The following is a 19,731-nucleotide window of genomic DNA, read 5'->3' as shown; positions in this document are numbered from 1 at the left end:
CAGACTCCCGGGCCAGCTGGCTCATCATGCTGCTGATTCCCAAGTTGGACCAGGAATCTGGAAGACCAGGTGTCTCCATGCCTGGATTTGCAGATCCTGGGATCATGGGAAGCTGCTGACTGAAACTGATAATGTTAATTTCAGTCAGCATCTACCTGTCCCAGGGAGCATATTTCCTTTCAGAACCACCATGTGTCAGTGTTTTCTAAATGATTTTTTTTTCCATGATATCCAGTTTGAGAGAAATTTTTGAATATTTTTTGAAAAACTCAGAACAAAACCAGATTTCAAAGTAGGATTTCTCGTTTCTGAGAAATTTTGGTGAGTTTTGACCAGTTGTAATAATGAATCCTAGCTGATTTACACAATTCACCTTGTCCTCATAACCTATAAAAGTTCCATCACCTTGTTTTGTGTTTGTCTGTTGGAGACCAGATATCTGCTTCCATTTTGGGGGCTAAATGTTTAAAAGTTTATGACATACATCCTATAATAACTAATCATAATAAATAATCAATACTTTACATTTTAAATCCATATATTTCAGAGGACTTTTTACAGAAGGTAGGTATTTTTATCCCCATTTTATAGCCAGAGAAACTGATGAGCCAGGCAGGGTGAGGCTTATCTACACTAAAGCTGCTGCAACAGCACGGTTACAGCTGTACTGCTGTAGTGGTGAAGCATATAAACTTCCTACATTGACACAAGCAGTTTTACGGGGTAGTGCATATGCAGTGTGACAGAATTGGCCTCCAGGGCTATCCCAGAGTGCTCCAATGTGACCGCTCTGGACAGCGCTTTCGACTCCGATGCACTAGCCAGGTACACAGGAAAAGCCCTGGGAAATTCTGAATTTCATTCCCTGTTTGGTCAGCATGGCGCGCTCAGCAGCACAGGTGACCATGCAGTCCCCCCAGAATTGCAAATGAGCTCCAGCATGGAGCTAACGGGAGACACTGGATCTGATTGCTGTATGGGGAGAAGAATCTGTGCAGGCCGAACTCCGATCAGAAAGAAGAAATGCTAATATGTATATGCCAAAATCACACAGGGCATGGTGGAGAGGCTACAACAGGGACACACAGCAGTGCCTCGTGAAAGTTAAGGAGCTCAGGCAAACCTACCAAAAGACAAAGGAGGCAAACAGTCGCTCCGGGTCAGAGCCCCATACGTGCTGCTTCTATGATCAGCTGCATGGCATTCTTGGGGGGGGACCTTACCACTACCCCACCACTGTCCATGGACACCTTCAAGGGGGTGTGGGAGTCTCACGCAACATGGAGGAGGATTTTGTGGATGAGGAGGAGGAGGAGAATGTGCAGCAGACAAGCGGAGAATCTGTTCTCCCCGGCAGCCACGACCTTTTCATCACCCTGGAGCCAATACCCTCCCAAGGCAGTTTCCTGGACCCTGAAGCCGGAGAAGGCACCTCTGGTGAGTGCACATTTGTAACTAAACACAATTGCTTTTAACCCCGTAGTGTAATGTTTGATTTGCCCTGAAGAATTGTGATGCATTTGCGGCCAGTACAGCTATTGGAAAAGTCTGTTAACATGTCTCTGGAGGATTCCCGCTCCATCCCCAGACGTCTCCATGAAGCTCTCCTGGAGGTACTCTGAAAGCCTTTGCAGAAGGTTTCTGGGGAGGGCTGCCTTATTTCGTCCTCCGTGGTAGGACACTTTATGATGCTAAGCCAGTAGCAAGTAGTCTGGAATCATTGCAGCACAAAGCATGGCAGCGAATGGTCCTGGGTTTTGGTCGCATTCAAGCAACATTAGGGCTATGTCTTCCTGTGTTATCCTCAGGAGAGTGATATCATTCATGGTCACCTGGTTGAAACAGGGGAATTTTTGTAAGGGAACAGTAAAAGGACCCCATTCAAGCTGGGCTGTTTGCGCTTGACTAAAAGGGATCATCCCTGAGAATAGCCATGTGGTGGGGGGAGGGGTGAAGGGATCATCCCAGAGAATAGCCACGCGGTGGGGTGGGGGGAAGGTTGTGCTGCACATCCCCCAACAAACCGCAGCCGCTCCTTTTGAATGGCAAACCCAACCGGCATTGCTTGCTATGGGAAAGGAGGACGCTGCAGTTTGAAACCATTCCCACGTGTTATGAAGGCAGAAGAAGCCAACCCTGTGTAAACCTTTGGCTTACCATGGCTGCCTGGAAACCGAATTCTGTTGCCCAGCCGTATGTGATGTGTCACCATACCGGCAGGCACGCAATATAAAAGGCAAAATGCGACCTTGTACCTAAAGCACATGTGCTGTCTGCTGTGAATTGCTTGATTCACTGTTGAAGAGTCTCCCTTTTGTTCTCAGAAATGTATCATCTTAAATTTTACTCTCCCTTTTTATCCCCCCTGCAGGTGCAAATGTTTCTATGCTCCCCATATCATCTCCGTCCCTGAGGTTATCGCAGATTAGAAGGCAGGAAAAAACACACTCGATGACATGTTTTCGGAGCTCATACAGTCCTCCTGCACTGATAGGGCACAGCTGAATGCATGGAGGCATTCAGTGACAGAGGCCAGGAAAGCATTAAGTGAGCATGATCAGAAGGTGCAGGATGCAATGCTGAGGCTAATGGGGGAGCAAACGGACATGCTCAGGCGTCTGGTGGAGCTGCAGGAAAGGCAACAAGAGCACAGATCGCCGCTGCATCCACTGTACAGCCGCCTGCCCTCCTCCCCAAGTTCCATATCCTCCTCACCCAGACGCCCAAGAACACGGGGGTGGTGGGAGGCTCCGGGCACCCAGCCACTCCACTCCAGAGGACGGCCCAAGCAACAGAAGGCTGGCATTTAAACATCTTTGATTTGTAGTGTGGCTACAACAAGCAATGTGGCCTTGTCCTTCCCTCCTCCCCCACCACACCCCACCCAGGATACCTTGTCAGGGATCTCCCTTTTTTTAATAAATAAATGCATGGATTCAAAACAATACGGACTTTATTTCCTTTGCCAGCTGTGGTCAAAGGGGGGAGGAGGATTGGCTTATAGGGAAGTAAATTCAATAAAGGGGGGCAGTTTTGCATCAAGGAGAAACACACACAACTGTCACACTGTAGGCTGTCCAGTCATGAAACTGGTTTTCAAAGCCTCTCTGTTGCGCAGCGTGCCTAGCTGTGCTCTTTTGATCGCCCTGGTGTCTGGCTGCTCAAAATCGGCCGCCAGGCAATTTGCCTCAACCTCCCACCCCGCCATAAACATCTCCCCCTTACTCTCACAGATATTATGGAGCACACAACAAGCAGCAATAACAAAGGGACTATTGATTGCACTGAGGTCTAACCTAGTCAGCAAACAGAGCCAGAGAGCTTTTTAAACGTCCAAAGACACATTCTACCACCATTCTGCACTTGCTCAGCCTATAGTTGAACTGCTCCTTACCACTGTCCAGGTTGCCTGTGTATGGCTTCATGAGCCATGGGCACAAGTGGTAAGCTGGGTTCCCAATGATAACTACTGGCATTTCAACATCCCCGATGGTAATTTTCTGGTCTGGGAAGTAAGGCCCTTCTTGCAGCTGTTTGAACAGTCTCGAGTTCCTAAAGATGCGAGCGTCATGCACCTTTTCCAGCCATCCCACGTTGATGTCTGTGAAACATCCCTTGTGATCCACCAGTGCTTGCAGCACCATTGACAAGTAACCCTTGCGGTTTACGTACTGGTTAGCAAGGTGGTCTGGTGCCAAGATAGGGATATGCGTTCTGTCTATCGCCCCACCACAGTTAGGGAACCCCATTGCAGCAAAGCCATCCACTATGACCTGTGCATTTCCCAGAGTCACTACCCTTGTTAGCAGAAGGTCAGTGATTGCACTGGCTACTTGCATCACAGCAGCCCCCACAGTAGATTTGCCCACTCCAAATTGATTTCCGACTGACCAGTAGCAATCATGCGTTGCAAGCTTCCACAGGGCTATCACCACTTGCTTCTCAACTGTCAGGGCAGCTCTCATCTTGGTATTCCTGCACTTCAGGGCAGGGGAAAGCAATTCACAAAGTTCCAGGAAAGTGGCCTTACGCGTGTGAAAGTTTCGCAGCCACTGGGAATCATCCCATACCTGCAACACTATGTGGTCCCACCAGTCTGTGCTTGTTTGCCGGGCACAGAATCGGCGTTCCACTGTATCAACCTGCCCCACTGCTGCCATGATGTCCCAATTACCACATCCCATGCTTTCAGGAACGTCTGTGTCCACGTCCTCCTCACAACCGTCCTCGTGCTGGTGTCTCTTAGCCAGGTTCTGCACATACTGCAGGATAATGCGTGAGGTGTTTACAATGCTCGCAACAGCAGCGCTGAGCTGAGCGGGCTCCATGCTTGCTGTTCTATGGCATCTGCATGGGTAATCCAGGAAAAAAGGTGCGAAACGATTGTCTGCCATTGTTTTCACGGAGGGAGGGAGGGGAGACTGACGACATGTACCCAGAACCACCCACGACAATGTTTTTGTCCCATCAGGCATTGGGAGCCTAATCCAGAATTACAATGGGCAGCAGAGACTGCAGGGACTGTGGGATAGCTACCCACAGTTCACCACTCCGTGTGTTGATGCTAGCCACGATATTGAGGACGCACTCCACCAACTTAAGGCGCTTAGTGGGGACATACACAATCGACTGTATAAAATCGCTTTCTAAAGATCGACTTCTATAAACTGGACCTAATTTCGTAGTGTAGACATACCCTTCCCCAAGGTCATTGGCCCTGATTTAGGAAAGAATCCTCACTCATGTGCTTAAATGCTTTTCTCAATTGGGGCCGCAGTGAGACTGTGTAAGTAACAGAAACTAGGTCTCCTGATGCACCATCCTCTACTCACCATGCTCTGATGTAAATGAATAGACAATTTTTTAAAAAGCAAAGCATTCACACAATGAGTTGAAATCTGCTCTGAATGACACCAGTGTAAATGTAAAGTAATTTCATGGAAACTGACTGAGTTATTTCAGATTGACATCAGCGTCACTGAAAGTGGAATATAGCCCCCTGACTCTATTGAATACTGACATTCATAAAATCTCACTCTGTTCCCAGAACTAGTCTTGTAAGCCAGATCTTTGTTTGCTACAATAGTTGTATTTGTCCTACAAATTGCACGGAAAACTCAGACATATACGACTAAGAAACCGTAATGAATAAATTGGTAATTTCTCTTGACCAAACACTGGAAGTGTAGCAAAGGCCTTGGAAAAGTTAAATGTATTCACTTTGTGTCTCAGGCTCTTCCAGTTTTTTTCAAGTAATAATTTTTTGGGGGAAATAACAAATTTGTGACATTTTTTATTTTGGTTTTAACAAAAGTGACCGAACCCAGCTTTGGGAGGTTTATGGTTCCCAATTGCTTCAATAAGTTTTGCATGCATGTTCAAAAGCAGAATTTGGCCCAACAAATAACCAATCAAGCAAGAAGATAAACTCACCAAATCGGCTAACACTATCTACTTCTTTGATGATTGCATTATAATCCATATTATCTTCCAGGCCAACCTGTTCAAGAGACATTGTGCACTTTATTAAAAACAGGGTTTAATAAAAAAATGAAAGTTATACATTAACTGAATAGGCAATACAGGATTTAAAGATGAGAAATCAAACATATTTGCCCAATTGTTTTTTGTGCAAAACAAATTAGAAATATATATTAATGTGATTACTATATATACCAGAACCATTTAGCTTCAGATTGGATATTTGCTATATTTCAAAGCAAAGTTAATGCCAGAGCTATACAAAATGGTTACCTCAAATAAAATTGATAAAGCTCTTAACTTCCCATTTCCTTTAATTGCCTCCTCAAAATTTGTATACTGATCTGCATCATAGCAGTAGATTTGCATCTGTAAATATAAAGATTAGATCTTCAATTTTCAGAGGTATACATTACATGATAGAAAAAAAATCTTTAAAAGAATTTAAACAATACAATTATTTATTTCAGATATTCCTACTCTGAGAAAAATCTTGAAGCAGTAACAAACTTTAATTTTAATAAATGCCTCTTCTGTAGTTCTCTCATCCATTGCCTGAAAACTTACTTGGTGAAGCTGATGGCAAAACTATCGACTTCAGGAGGACAGGATTTCACCCACTGTATCTACCCCGAACTAAAAGTAGAGATGTATTGGTAATACAACCAAATCTTTGATCTGGTCTCTCCTGCAGCCTGGAGTCGGCTGGAGCTGTATGCTTGCGTCAGGCTCTAAATCCTCATACCCTCGCTCTTCCACCACAGGGGTAGCTCCTTGGACAACCAAAACCTGGCTCCCTACCTTGGGGCAGAGTTTGTGACTCCACCCCTCTTCCCATGTTTTCAGAGGAGGCTCTGCTCCCTGACGTCCTGGCAGGATGGAAGATAAGGTAGGAGCTTGAATGGCAAGTCCAAATGGGTCATGAAGTCAAGAAGATTGAATGGACTGCACTGGCCACAGTGAAAGTTTGTGCCTAACAGTTCTTCATGGAACTGGGGAGAAGAGAGGAAGAGAGGACCCCAGCAACCCCATCCCTCCATTTGTCCCCTCAGAGATATATACTGTTTTGTAACTTATTATAATAGACTATGAATGGGTCCATGAAGTTTACTGTAACTCTCAGGTATTTGATCATCTGTGGCAATTGTGCCTATATTCAGTTTGCAGGATTAGACCCTGTATTTAATACCAAGATGTGTGCTCATCTCTCCTGAGCAAATCTGAATTTGAAAATGCACACTTTATTTTCAGAATGGCAAACTAAATACAACTGTACAGTAAGGACCTTATTCAGAGGCTACTGTAGTCAGTGGCAAAACTTCCATGTTCTTTGGCTCAGGCCTTGATTCATATTTGCAAACATAAAATGTAAATATTACTCATTTGCATTTGAAGGAGGATTATATACACACAGTGTACCCTAATCAAATGATTCTTTAACAAGTAACTTGATTATTTGCAGGACTGTACAATATTGAGTCTATTACAATTCATTACCTCAAGAGGAAATTTTTGTCCTTCTAAACTATGTTCTGATCCATCTGATGATATATTGCATTTTCCCCAGTGAAAAGTTATCTTGCTTGCTTTAAATACTGTTTCTAAGCCACCTCCGCTGACATAATAATCATTTGTCAGGTTAATTTCCACTAAAGAGAAAAAAAAATGGTCAATGAGCATGTGTGTGCATTTCAAATTCAAATACATCAACATTACTAGCTAAAAGGTGAACATATGTTGGTTCTCCTTACATTTCATAAACAGCTTGACAGCATGTGGATTATTCAGCTAAGAAAGAAAACCATTTGGGAGATTTATAGCCACTAATAACAAAATGAAATGTATTTTACTTCATTTCAAACTTTGATTAATAAAATAGACATATGGGGAGCGGAATTACTTTAATGCACTCTCATAATCCATTCTTTTGTAATCCATCTGAAACCTGTCATAGCCTTACATTAAACAAAAGCTCAAGAAAGCTGGCCTACCAGTGAAGCCTTCCTTCTAAGAAAAGAAAACAAAACCCTAACGGCCTCTCTTTGTAATCCTAGGATATAGACCTTCCGGAGTGTGGATGTGTTGATAAAACAAATGGGGAGGGAGGGAGAGAGAGAGAGAATTTACTGAGCATGGTAGAAGGGGGTTAACTAGAAATAATGAGGTAACACTTAGGGCTTGTCTACACTAGGACACGGGACACTCCTTGGAGGAGGATAAAGTGACAACAGATTAAAGGCACTTTACTCCTGAATGACAGTATCCTCCCAGGGTGGGGGATGGGATGTGGTTAAGGCACTTTAACTTTTCGTGTAGATGTGGCCAAAGGGAAGGAAAATGTAGGCCAGATACCAGGAAGCATTTCCTGACTGAGATATACAAGGTTGTGGAATAGTCTCCCAAAGGATGTGGTGGAAGCTCTGTCTCTGCAGAGAATTATAAATAAACTGGAAAAAGAGCTGAACACAGATATGTTGCGGAGAATAATCCTACACTGGCAGAGGGATGGACTAGATGATCTGTATTGTACTCTCTTCTTGCCACACATAACAGCAGTGGATTCTCAGTTTCATAAATTCCCTCAGTGCAGTGCCATGAAGAAAGCTGAAGGAGGTTTGGCTGGAGTGCCATGCTGCTCCTTTAAAATACTTTGAACTTCTACAACGGAGAAGGATCTCAGTTCACTTTCATGAGCATTCAAGAATTTATCCTCAGAACATTCCTGTAAGGTAGGGAAGAACTAATTGCCTAATTTACAAATAGGGAAATGGAGGCACAGGGGAGTTAAATGACTTGTCCAGGATTATACAGGAAGAATATGGCAGAGCCAAGAATAGAACCAAAATGTCCTTACTCCAAATCCTGTGCCTGAAACAAAAGACCACCACCCCCCACTTCTCCAACAGCCAAACAGCTTTTGATCACTACAGCTCTAGATCCAAATAGCAACCTTGGCTCAGTAAACACTAAGTAATCCTATGAACTACTTACTGGTGATTGGCTGATTATTCATGATACATTAAAAATGATTTTTGTATCTTAATTGCATCTTCCAGAACAGGCATTATTATTAGTAATTATTATTTTGTGGCAAATGTTAAATTATTATTTAGCTTCAATAAGTACTCATTATGGGATGATACTAATGATGTGATTACTTTGGCTATTTCTAACCGTGCACATAATTTCCATTTGTTTTCTTTATTTTAGTGACTTTCTATTACGCTTGGCTGCTGTCACACCTGGCTTTTGCCTAAACGCTAAAATCAGAAATGCAAAGGCTTAAAAACAAAAAAAAAAAAGAAAGAAAAGAAAAGAAAAAGAAAAATATAATTAAAAAACCTGAGCTATACACCACATTTCACTTTCATGACTCCCAATTAACTCAAAACATGAAACCGGACATTTTACCTGTTTTGCCAGTATTGTGAATGAAAGTGTCTTCTGAAGTTTCCTTTTCCCAACCTTGGAATTTAAGTTTTTTGAGATTTACATTTACTTGGGTAAGATCTTCATCAATATTAATAGGAGATTGTTTGGCACCATTGCATGCTGGATATTTCTTCCCCCAGTTCTTTTGGTTCATAGTTCCTAAACATCAAAACATAACAGGCAAACCTTATAGGTAAACATGAACTTGCAAGCTAGTACTCTTATTTTTTGCACGTGGAAAAGGTAAAATATAGAATGTAATAGCTTGGCAGAAATCTTGCCTTTCTTAGTATTCATTTACATGGTAATATGCAATACATATGACTTACATCCGAGATATTAGACATAGAGAATCACCTTTTTAGGCCATCTAAAAAAATCATGTACAAAGAGTAAGGTGAAATGATCATGGACTGATGACATAGCAGATCACACAAACACACAAAGTATATGCTAAAATATGTAATATAGGAATGGAACAAACATCCAGAGGCGGTCAAGCGAATCCAGAGTCTGATCATCTTTAGGAAATGCTGCAAAACCTTCTTCGCTGAAAAACTTGTACACTATAAGACTGGCGCTTATAACACTGCCACCTTCTTGTACCGAATAAAGCACTGCAGCCACAACACAAAAAGAGGAAATTAATAACATCTAAAAAAAAAAATCAAAAACAAAATCCCCACCCCAAGCAGAATTTTTAACCACTGAAAGGGAGACATGACAGAGACTTTATGATTCCACAAAGTCTGCTAATGACTTTGTTATTACTATTGGAATAAATGGAAGGCACTCCGATAACATGGTAATGAGCGTGGAGGATTTGGAGGTGATCTGTAATAACTGATGAATATTATATATGGTCTTTCTGTTCATCTGTTGTAAGTGGGGGTTAGCCCATGAATACTGAAACAAGGAACTTTGGCAAGATAAAAAGACAGGCCCTCAAGGACAGGGCAGACAGTGACTGTAGAGGAACAGATTGAGCCCCAGAGGCCAATGAGCTGGGGTAAGACAGGCCTGCCTCAACCTTTCGGCACGTGTATAGACTGTTTATTGTTTTAAAAGCCTCTACTTTTATACTTTGCCTTGTTTCTGTTGTTAAGATTAAACAATACTTTGTTTTAAGAAGGCAGTTTGTGGTCACTTTTCAATGCTGGCCAAAAGCTTCCAAAGGGAAGAGCTGCAGGTACCAAGTCCAGTATGACCTGGTGAGGGTAAGCTTGGTTCATCCACAGAGTGCTGTAGTCTAACACCTGATCTAAGAGTGGGAGAAATGTGTGCTTCTACTCCAAGGAGGTCAAAGCACGAGGCCTCATGCTAGAGAGTGGTGCAATGAGTGGTCAGAGAAGGGGGTCAGAGGTGCAGTAGTTTTGCAGCCGTGACAACGGCCAGTGGTATAAAACTCTACAATCAGACTGATTGATCTATCTGTCTGTGTGTCAATCTCGAACTAAATAATTCAGGAAACTGAGTTAAATAGGGTACTGACATCACCTAACTGTGCATAAGTAATGTAGGTACTGCTCTGAAATTTTGACAGATGAAACTGTCAGCTGCAATATCCAAGCAAACTAAACAGAGCTCACAATGTAGTTTTAGGTTTCAGAGTAACAGCCGTGTTAGTCTGTATTCGCAAAAAGAAAAGGAGGACTTGTGGCACCTTAGAGACTAAGCAATTTATTTGAGCATGAGCTTTCGTGAGCTACAGCTCACTTCATCGGATGCATACTGTAGAAATCGCAGAAGACATTATATACACAGACACCATGAAACAATACCTCCTCCCACCCCACTCTCCTGCTGGTAATAGCTTATTTTTATAATAGATAAGCTACTACCAGCAGGAGAGTGGGGTGGGAGGAGGTATTGTTTCATGGTGTCTGTGTATATAATGTCTTCTGCGATTTCCACAGTATGCATCCGATGAAGTGAGCTGTAGCTCACGAAAGCTCATGCTCAAATAAATTGGTTAGTCTCTAAGGTGCCACAAGTCCTCCTTTTCTTTTTGCGAATGTAGTTTTAGATTTTCTGGAGATGGGGGTTATAGCTTCATACTAAGTACATGACCACTGGAGAATGCCAACCTGTCTAAACTTCCAGTCCTATCCAAACATGCATACTCCTTTTAGTGGACAATCTCTAAAATGACTAATGGTGACCTTTGATGGGATTTCCTATTGCAAGGTAATATCTTGCAGTCTTGTAGAATTTTTTTAAGAAAAAATAGAACATGAGGCATGGAGCTAACATTCCACTCTCAAAACTTCCTTCAGAGGATTCTGGGCACAGTAAATAGGCATTTCTTGTGGTAAAACAATGACAATGGGGAATTCAAAATACCATCTGCATGCAGAAGCAGAGAAATGTAGGGCTGGAAGGGAGTTCAAGAGGCCATCTAGTCCATATTACTACTTAATAGGAATGTCCAAGGTGATTGCATTTACAGCCAAGAAAGTTCAAGTCAAGTCCAATATCTATTCCACAATACCATATCAGTTATATATCTAGGGTGAACTGACTATGCACTTTACCAGGATTTTTCTGTTTTTTAGGAACAGTACAGGTTTCCTGGCTGATATTACTGACGCCAATTTTGTCCCAGATTCAATTTAATTGGCCAGCTGGCTGGCCAGCCTACACCAACTTCATGCCAGCCTACAACTTCCCCTCCCCCAGTAGCACTTCCTCTTCCCAATTGCCTTCTGTGGGAATCCTTGCCTGCAACTCCCATAGTCTAGACATCATCTCTTCTAGACCCTGTTTATACTGCATCACTTGTTGCCAGTCTCCTCATTTAAATATGCATGCACAGTAGCTCAATGCCTCAGTAAAAATTCATAAGGCATATAATTATGGTCAACCTCTTTCCCCCTCAAAAATGCCCTAGTGTCCCTCTTTTTCAAAAGACTCAAACCTGACCATTCTACTTGTCTTTGACTATTGATTGTTTACAACAACGGTATCCATTTACTCTCCTTTAACTCAGTCTGGGATCTATACCAATCCAGTTTTCACCTTTTCCACTCTGCTTAAACTGCATTCACCAAAGTCTCAGACAACTCTTCCTAGCTCTACTATGTCTCAGGGTCTCTACCTTGACCTTTCTGTTGTTTTTGGTAATGTTGATCATCCTCTCTCTTCTTCCTTAACATACCGTCCTCCCCTGAATTTTGTGCCCTGTTGTCACAGATTCAAGGAAAGAGCGCTTATGTCCCCCCTCCCCCATGATCTCTCGAGTTTTGCAGCTCCCACTTCTCTGGGTTGGAGATCTGCATCTTTCTCTCTCCCCCCCTCCCCCGCCCTCCTCTGACCAGAGGTTTTCAGGCTGCAGAACTCCCTGCCTTACACTGGGATATCCCCAGCAAGCCATACTGCCTGAAGGCCAGCATCTGTGCTTTGCTTTCTCTCAGAGCGCTATGAACAGTATATTGCCAGCAGTTAGAAGTTACCACACACCTATTTCCAAGCAAGCATATTTATTCTTCAGCTAAAAGCATTTAAGAGAAAATGCATATAAAAACAACAGAAGTTCCTGTATGCATGCTAAAAGCTTACCAGAGTCTTACCCCATCAGTCTTGTGGGGCCTTAGCAGGCCCAAGTCTTTTCCTTCCGTAAATGATCATTTGGACAGAAGGTCCTGTCCATTTGCTGGATCAGAAAGACAGCCCTGAGTCAGTTTAAACACAACCTTTTTATGCCAAAAGCCCTGTAGTTATTTGTTGGTCTCTAAGAAGTCCAGTTTGAACCAGCATATGCAAGACTCCCCAAGGGTGGTATCTCTCTGGAGGTGTTTACAATTTGAGTGATTCACCTATGGCAAACCTCCTGACTCTGCACCCGCCCGCCTTGAGTTGCATACATAAACCATTCATACCCTTAATACAGTGTGGTCCCCCAAAGATACTGCTTGTGGCTGACATCTCTTTCATTGTCCTCCTCTGACTTTTGTGGCCCTGTCCCCTCATTAGCGCTCTTTTCACAGCATCTTTGTTGATAGATTATTCTCCCTTGCTTACCTCCTCTGTAGAAGTCCCACATGTTTCTGTCCTTCACTCCCTCCTCTTCTCCTTACTCCAGGGAGACTCAAACAGCTTCCATAGTTTCTGCCCTACGCTGACAATTCCCAAATTTATCACTTAAAACCAGTCCTTTCCTGCTCTACCCTGTTTAGTTTGCAGGTGCACCTTTCTCTCCTACACCTTACCTGGATAGCCTATCTCCAGTTCAGGCTCAGCTGAGCTTCTTATTTCTCTCTTTTGTCCACCATCCTCCCATTCTCTAAGGCTTGCAGTCTTTGTGTCATTGCTGACACTTCCCTTCCTTCTCCTCATATGAGCATCCAGGCTCTTGCCACTTCCTTCTCCACAACATTTAAAAAGTCTGATCCTTTGTTTCCGATTGTATGGAGATATCAGTTGTCCATACCCTTGTCATCTCCCCCCTTCAGTACTGTATCCTCTTCCTAGTCCTCTCTGGTTTCCTCAATATCCATTTCACAGCTAAAATGTTCTTTCTCCCCATCAATCACAGTGTGCCACTATCCTCTGCTGAATCATTGCACTGGCTTCCCCTTGCTCACTGCAACAACTTTTAACTTCTAGTCCTCATCTTCAAAACTCTGCCCTGGCAAACTGTTGGATGTTGTGCCCTGCTGCATTCCCCTCATCCTCTTTTTTTCCTCCCAGTGATGCCAGATATGAGGCCTCCACGGTTTCTTTCTCCCACTGCTGTCTTCTTTGCACTTTCTTCCCTCCCAGTGCCAGTGCAACAAGCCCCTAGCCTCTCTTCATTCGAATCCCCTCTAAAGCTTCACATCATCTATGAAGCCTACAATTAAAATCAAAACATTTAAAAAAAATTAAAAATGAACCCATAATATATGGCAACTCCTTCCTCTAGTTTTTCCAGCATGTTTTGTGCTGCTGTATTTGTCATCTAGAATGTAAGCTCTTTGAGTAAAGGATTGCCTTGTTACTGGAGCCTGAGACAGCACAGAGCATAACAAATCCTGAAAGCTAAATTAATAACAATGCTAATAATAATCCTACAGTACCCCAGGAAGCACAGAATGGTTATAAATCCTCCATACTGCCTGGAATCAGTGCCATTAAATAGGAAACTGGCTCTAAGTAGTGCAGCATCACTAAGGCCCAGCAAAGACAGTTAGACCCTCCAGTCCTAAGGTAAAGGGGAGGAACTTGAAGTAAACAGGAAAGGATGGAGGGTGGTGTCATGAAAAAGGAGGAAGTATGACTGGCAAAAGAGAGAGGACAGAAGGCTGGGGACACAGGAAGGGATGGTGGCTGGCTGCTTGGCTAGGCAAGGAAGGAGTATAGCTGGAGAATGTGTGGGAGGGAAAGGGCCCAGGTGGCTTGGGAAAGTCAGAGTAAGTGAGGATGCATGGGCAGGAGAGGGAAAGGAAGCACATATTTTTTTCCCCTCCCAGTAAGGGCCCTGCGCAACCTGCTACAGCTGGCTGGGGAAAAAAAGAATTACCTTTTTTAAAAAAAAAAATACCCAAAACAAAGGACAAATTGTGAAGGAAAGTTTTTGTGACTTTTTTTCAACCAGCTTTACTGCCTACCCGCTTTCAGTTACCAAAATTCTACTGTGCGTGAACCCTGATGCCCTGGGAGAAAGTTACTGAATTGTACTGATAGCTTTCCAATGATATGTTGCACATAGTTACTGTTACAGGATGATCTCCTTCCTGTTGTGAATAAAGGAAAAGCACAAAGTCTCCCTGTTGCTCTCTAGTTGAGAAAAAATTACTGATCTTTGTATGGTGCCATGAATGTTAAGTGAAATCCAGAAGAATGAAAGAAAAGGCATTTTCAAACGTGCAACTGAAGAAGAGATAAGACTTCCAACTACGATGAATTAATCAAGCCTCCACATTCACTGCGCATGGTAGGAAGTATGAACAGTAATTGGAAAACTTTCAAACAGACTTTTCTTCTCTATATCACAGCAGTTGATGCAACTGAAATGCTAGATAAACAAAGAGCAATATCGCTGCTTACAACTGCAGAATCACAAGCAACTGATATTGACCCGGAGGAAGACAAAATTGGCAAAATAGTTTGCAAAAGTTTGATGCATACTTCTCTTCAAAAGGAGAATGAGCTTTATGAGGAATATTATTTGAACACAGTAATAAGAAGTGACATCTGATGTGCTCATTTCATAGATAAGCAACTACAGAGATCTTACATAATTGATCGAATAGCATTAAGAGTTAAATATAAAGCAAATCACAGACAAACTGCAAAGAGAACAGGAGTTCAAGCTTGATGGTCCAATTCATATGCGTATGCCTGAGAGATAGCACTATTACATGTAAGTATTGGTGTAGGTATTGAAAGTGAAAATTGGTGAAACTACCACAGTTTAGATGATTTGTAGAAGTTCAACAAATAAACAAAACCCCATCAACTCCAAGATATTCAGCAAAACAGCAGATTGTTTAAACCTAAGTGCTGTGGTGTAAAATCACAGTTGGTGTAAAATCACAGAAATTGCTTTTTCAAAGCAATTCCAGCTATTTTGAAAAAATTATGAAAACTGAAGGTAAGAAAATAATTTTGCAAAACTATGCTTTGCTGAGAAGAAACCTGAGGAAAATAATAATCTTCATTGTGAAACTGAGGCAGGCCCGAAGGAGAAAATGTAAGTCAAAGTGGTCATCTGTGGAGACATATCTGAAGCTTCACAATGATTGAGAATCAGTGCGAGCAAAACAGGTAACAAGCTACAAGAAAGGTTGCTTATATCACTATCATCGTTGTTCTTGTTCTGGGGAAAAAAAATCTCCACAGCTGACTCTTAGTCCTTCTCCCTAGCTGAGTCTCATGTTCAATTCTGCTCCTTCCCTGCTCCCATTTAGGGCTGCCAGGAATAAAAGGAATTCCATTTCACCAAAAATTTTGAGATTTCAACACTTGTTTTTGTTTGGATGCAGAACAACAATAAGACCTTTCGAATTTTTTTCACAGAAAATGGAGGGAGAGAGAGACACATCCCCTGAACAGCTAATAGGCTAGTGGTTAGGACACTTACGTGGGATGTGGAAGACCCAAGTTCAAGTCCTTTCTCTCAATGATTCGGAGGAGAGATTTGAACCTGGTCTCCCACGTGCCCACTCCCATTCTCTCAATTCCATCCTGGACCTGAGAAACTCTCCCAAGGAAAGTTTAGTCAAAACAAGCAAGTTTCCAGGAAAAGTTTGGGCTTCGATGAATCAGTATTTTTCTTATGAAAAAACATTTTCTCAGAAAGATTCCCAAGCAGTTCTACTCTCTGGGATGCCATCTCTCCACTGATAGCTGTAGCTACTGACTCTGTGATCTACCCTTGTCTGCTGAGCTCCCTTGAAATCTGGCCCATAATATATTATTGCACAGCAGACCACTCCCCCAAAATCACTCTTGCCTTGTGTTAAAATACCAAAAGGAAAAAACATCCGTCAGATGATAGTGCATGAAACATCTAGAGCTAGCTAAAAAAGTGCACAGGATTTCAAAAGACTAGCTAGGAAATTAACTAGGCTGTGGTACCCTCTGCAACTCTACAGAAGAGGTGCTTTTCAGAGGGTTGATGCACTGCTATGCACATACAGTCATGGCTGTAAACCGTCTCGATGTACATTGTATCCACATGTACACAGTGATGGTATACGACTTGTGGTTCACTCATCATGTATCAGTGCTGCTTGGGAAACATTATGCACAAAGAACTTCAGATTCAAATCTGAAGCCAAAGGAATATGGTTCTGAAACAAGGAACACATATTGCATATAATTTCAGCACATTACGGAGAATGGACATATTTGTGCAAGAAACAAGAGGTTGAGATAATTATCATTCCCAGGAAACCAAAGTATGCCAGAAAGAAATACATTAGGAAGGAGGGTTTTTAATTTGGGAAATTCCATTTTCCCAAGACTACATTTTAGTAAGGTACCATAGGTCAAAACTACCAGAGTATGTAACTGATTAAGTTCATGTTTCTCTTGAATGGAGGTATGTCTGCCCTGAGGCAATGTAAGATGGGTTAGTATTAACAGCAGCTACTAGTGGAGAAATGCTTTGCAAATATGTCAAGGTGGAGAGGCCACTCTCACTTCACAGGCATAAATTTTGAAAACACTAAAAGATTAGAGCCATAGTTGTAGGGATTAGGGATGGGAGAACTATATAATATAAAATAACTAGTTTGACTCTATTCCCAAATTGAACCGTCCCTCTTGTCAGTCATCTGAAATACTGCTTCTGGCATAGGCAGCTCAGCATGAGTGGAACGGGACCGTAGAAAAACAGTTATGGAAGAGGCACTTGAAACTACTTTAGGTTTTCTTTAGTACCCCTCTCCCTATTATCTAAGAAATGGAACCCTAGAAGACTTTATTTTTAAACTTGAGTGACAGATGAAAGAGAATAGAGAAGGGATATGGAGGTTTTTCCATCTTTTCTTTAATTCCGTCCTACCCAGTTTTCTTCCTTACTTCCCATCTTTTCTTCTCCCCTTTATTTTTAGAAGCGTATACTGCACACATAAGAGAGATTAAGGATATACATTCTATGCAATTAGTAATACTGGAACTGCCTTAGCTAAAATCTTACAATCTTATTACTTTTAAAGTAAGTGATATTAAACAATTCTATTAGAGCAGAATAATTCTACCCAGTGGTACCAAGAACCCACAGTCAACCTGTGGAATTGTTTGCCAGAGGATGTGGTGAAGGCCAAGACTATAACAGCGTTCATAAAAGAACTAAATAAATTCATGGAGGATAGGTCTATCAATTGCTATTAGCCAGGATGGTCAGGGATAGTGTCAACCGCCTCTGTCAGCCAGAAGCTGGAAATGGGCAACAGGGGATGGATCAGTTGATCATTATCTGTTCTGTTCATTCCCTCTTGGGCACCTGGCACTGGCCACTGTCAGAAGACAGAATACTGGACTAGATGGACCTTTGGTCTGACCCAGCATGGCCGTTGTTATGTTCTCAGAATAAAACCAACATTTAGCAGAAGCTTGTCTTTCACGATCAGAAGTTGGTCCAGTAAAGATATTACCTCACCCACCTTGTCTCTCTAATATCCTGGGACTGACACAGCTACAACAATACTGCATATGAACTTGGGATCTACCCAACACCATCCTGCTACTTAAGCTCCTTTTTCCCACTAGGGTCATCTCACCAGTTCCATACTTAGAATCATAGGGCTGGAAGGGACGTCAAGAGGTCATCTAGTCCAGTCCCCTTCACTCATGGCAGGACTAAGTATTATCTAGACTATTCCTGACAGGTGTTTGTCTAACCTGCTCTGAAAAATCTCCAATGATGGAGATTCCACAACCTCCCTAGGCAATTTATTCCAGTGCTTAACCACTCTGACAGTTAGGAAGTTTTTCCTAATGTCCAACCTAAACCTCGCTTGCTGCAATTTAAGCCCATTGCTTCTTGTCCTATCCTCAGAGGTTAAGAAAAACAATTTATCTCCCTCCTCCTTGATAACAGTTTTCAAGTATGTAAAAGGTTGTTACATGTTCCCCCTCGGTCTTCTCTTTTCCAGACTAAACAAATCCAATTTTTTCAATCTTCCCTCATAGGTCATGTTTTCTAGACCTTTAATCATTCTTCTCTGGACTCTCTCCAATTTGTCCACATCCTTTCTGAACAATACTCCAGTTGAGGCCTAATCAGTGCGGAGTAGAGCGGAAGAGTTACTTCTCGTACCTTGCTTACAACACTCTGGCTAATACATCCCAGAATGATGTTCGCTTTTTTTGCAACAGTGTTACACTGTTGACGCATATTCAGCTTGTGGTCAACTATGACCCCCAGATCCCTTTCTGCAGTACTCCTTCCTAGGTAGTCATTTACCATTTTGTATATGTGCAACTGATTGTTCCTTCCTAAATGGAGTACTTTGCATTTGTCCTTATTGAATGTCATCCTATTTACTTCAGACCATTTCTCCAGTTTGTCCAGAACATTTTGAATTTTAATCCTATCCTCCAAAGCACTTGCAACCCCTCCCAGCTTGGTATCATCTGCAAACTTTATAAGTGTACTCTCTATGCCAATATCTAAATAACTGATGAAGCTATTGAACAAAACCGGACCCAGAACTGATCCCTGCAGGACCCCACTCGTTATGCCCTTCCAGCATGACTGTGAGCCACTGATAACTACTCTCTGGGAACAGTTTTCCAACCAGTTTTGCACCCACCTTATAGTAGCTCCATCTAGGTTGCATTTCCCTAGTTAGTTTATGAGGAGGTCATGCGAGACAGTATCAAAACCCTTACTAAAGTCAAGATATACCACATTTACTGCTTCCCCCATATCCCCAAGGCTTGTTCCCCTGTCAAAGAAAGCTATCAGGTTGGTTTGACATGATTTGTTCTTGACAAATCCATGCTGACTGTCACTTATCACCTTCTAGATGTTTGCAAATTGATTGCTTAATTATTTGTTCCATATCTTTCTGGATACCGAAGTTAAACTGACTGGTCTGTAATTCCCTGGGTTGTCCTTATTTCCCTTTTTATAGATTAGCACTATATTTGCCCTTTTCCAGTCTTCCAGAATCTCTCCCGTCTTCCATGACTTTTCAAAGATAATCACTAATGGCTCAGGTATCTCCTCAGTCAGCTCCTTGAGTATTCTAGGATGTATTTCATCAGGCCCTGGTGACTTGAAGACATCTAATTTGTCTAAGTAATTTTTAACTTTTTCTTTCCCTATTTTAGCATCTTCTGATCCCACCTCATTTTTACTGGCATTCACTACGTTAGACATCC

General features: G+C 42.2%; 1 protein-coding gene across 9 annotated transcripts in view; it reads right to left on the bottom strand.

The window, feature by feature from the left end:
* Positions 1-19,731, bottom strand: part of PTPRZ1 (protein tyrosine phosphatase receptor type Z1) — a 193,627-nt gene that overhangs the window by 90,011 nt on the left and 83,885 nt on the right. For all 9 annotated transcript variants that reach the window (XM_037888956.2, XM_037888951.2, XM_037888954.2 and 6 more), the window contains exons 3-6: positions 8,893-9,072; positions 6,979-7,130; positions 5,755-5,850; positions 5,434-5,500 (exon numbers count right to left, since the gene is read on the bottom strand). In XM_037888956.2, coding sequence (XP_037744884.1) covers positions 5,434-5,500; positions 5,755-5,850; positions 6,979-7,130; positions 8,893-9,072 — 495 coding nt within the window. The remainder of the gene's footprint in view (positions 1-5,433; positions 5,501-5,754; positions 5,851-6,978; positions 7,131-8,892; positions 9,073-19,731) is intronic.

The sequence above is a fragment of the Chelonia mydas genome, chromosome 1 (assembly GCF_015237465.2).
Source record: "Chelonia mydas isolate rCheMyd1 chromosome 1, rCheMyd1.pri.v2, whole genome shotgun sequence".
NCBI lineage: Eukaryota > Metazoa > Chordata > Testudines > Cheloniidae > Chelonia > Chelonia mydas.
Note: the sequence above shows the minus strand (reverse complement) of the source record. Positions and strands in the feature narration are given on the sequence as shown.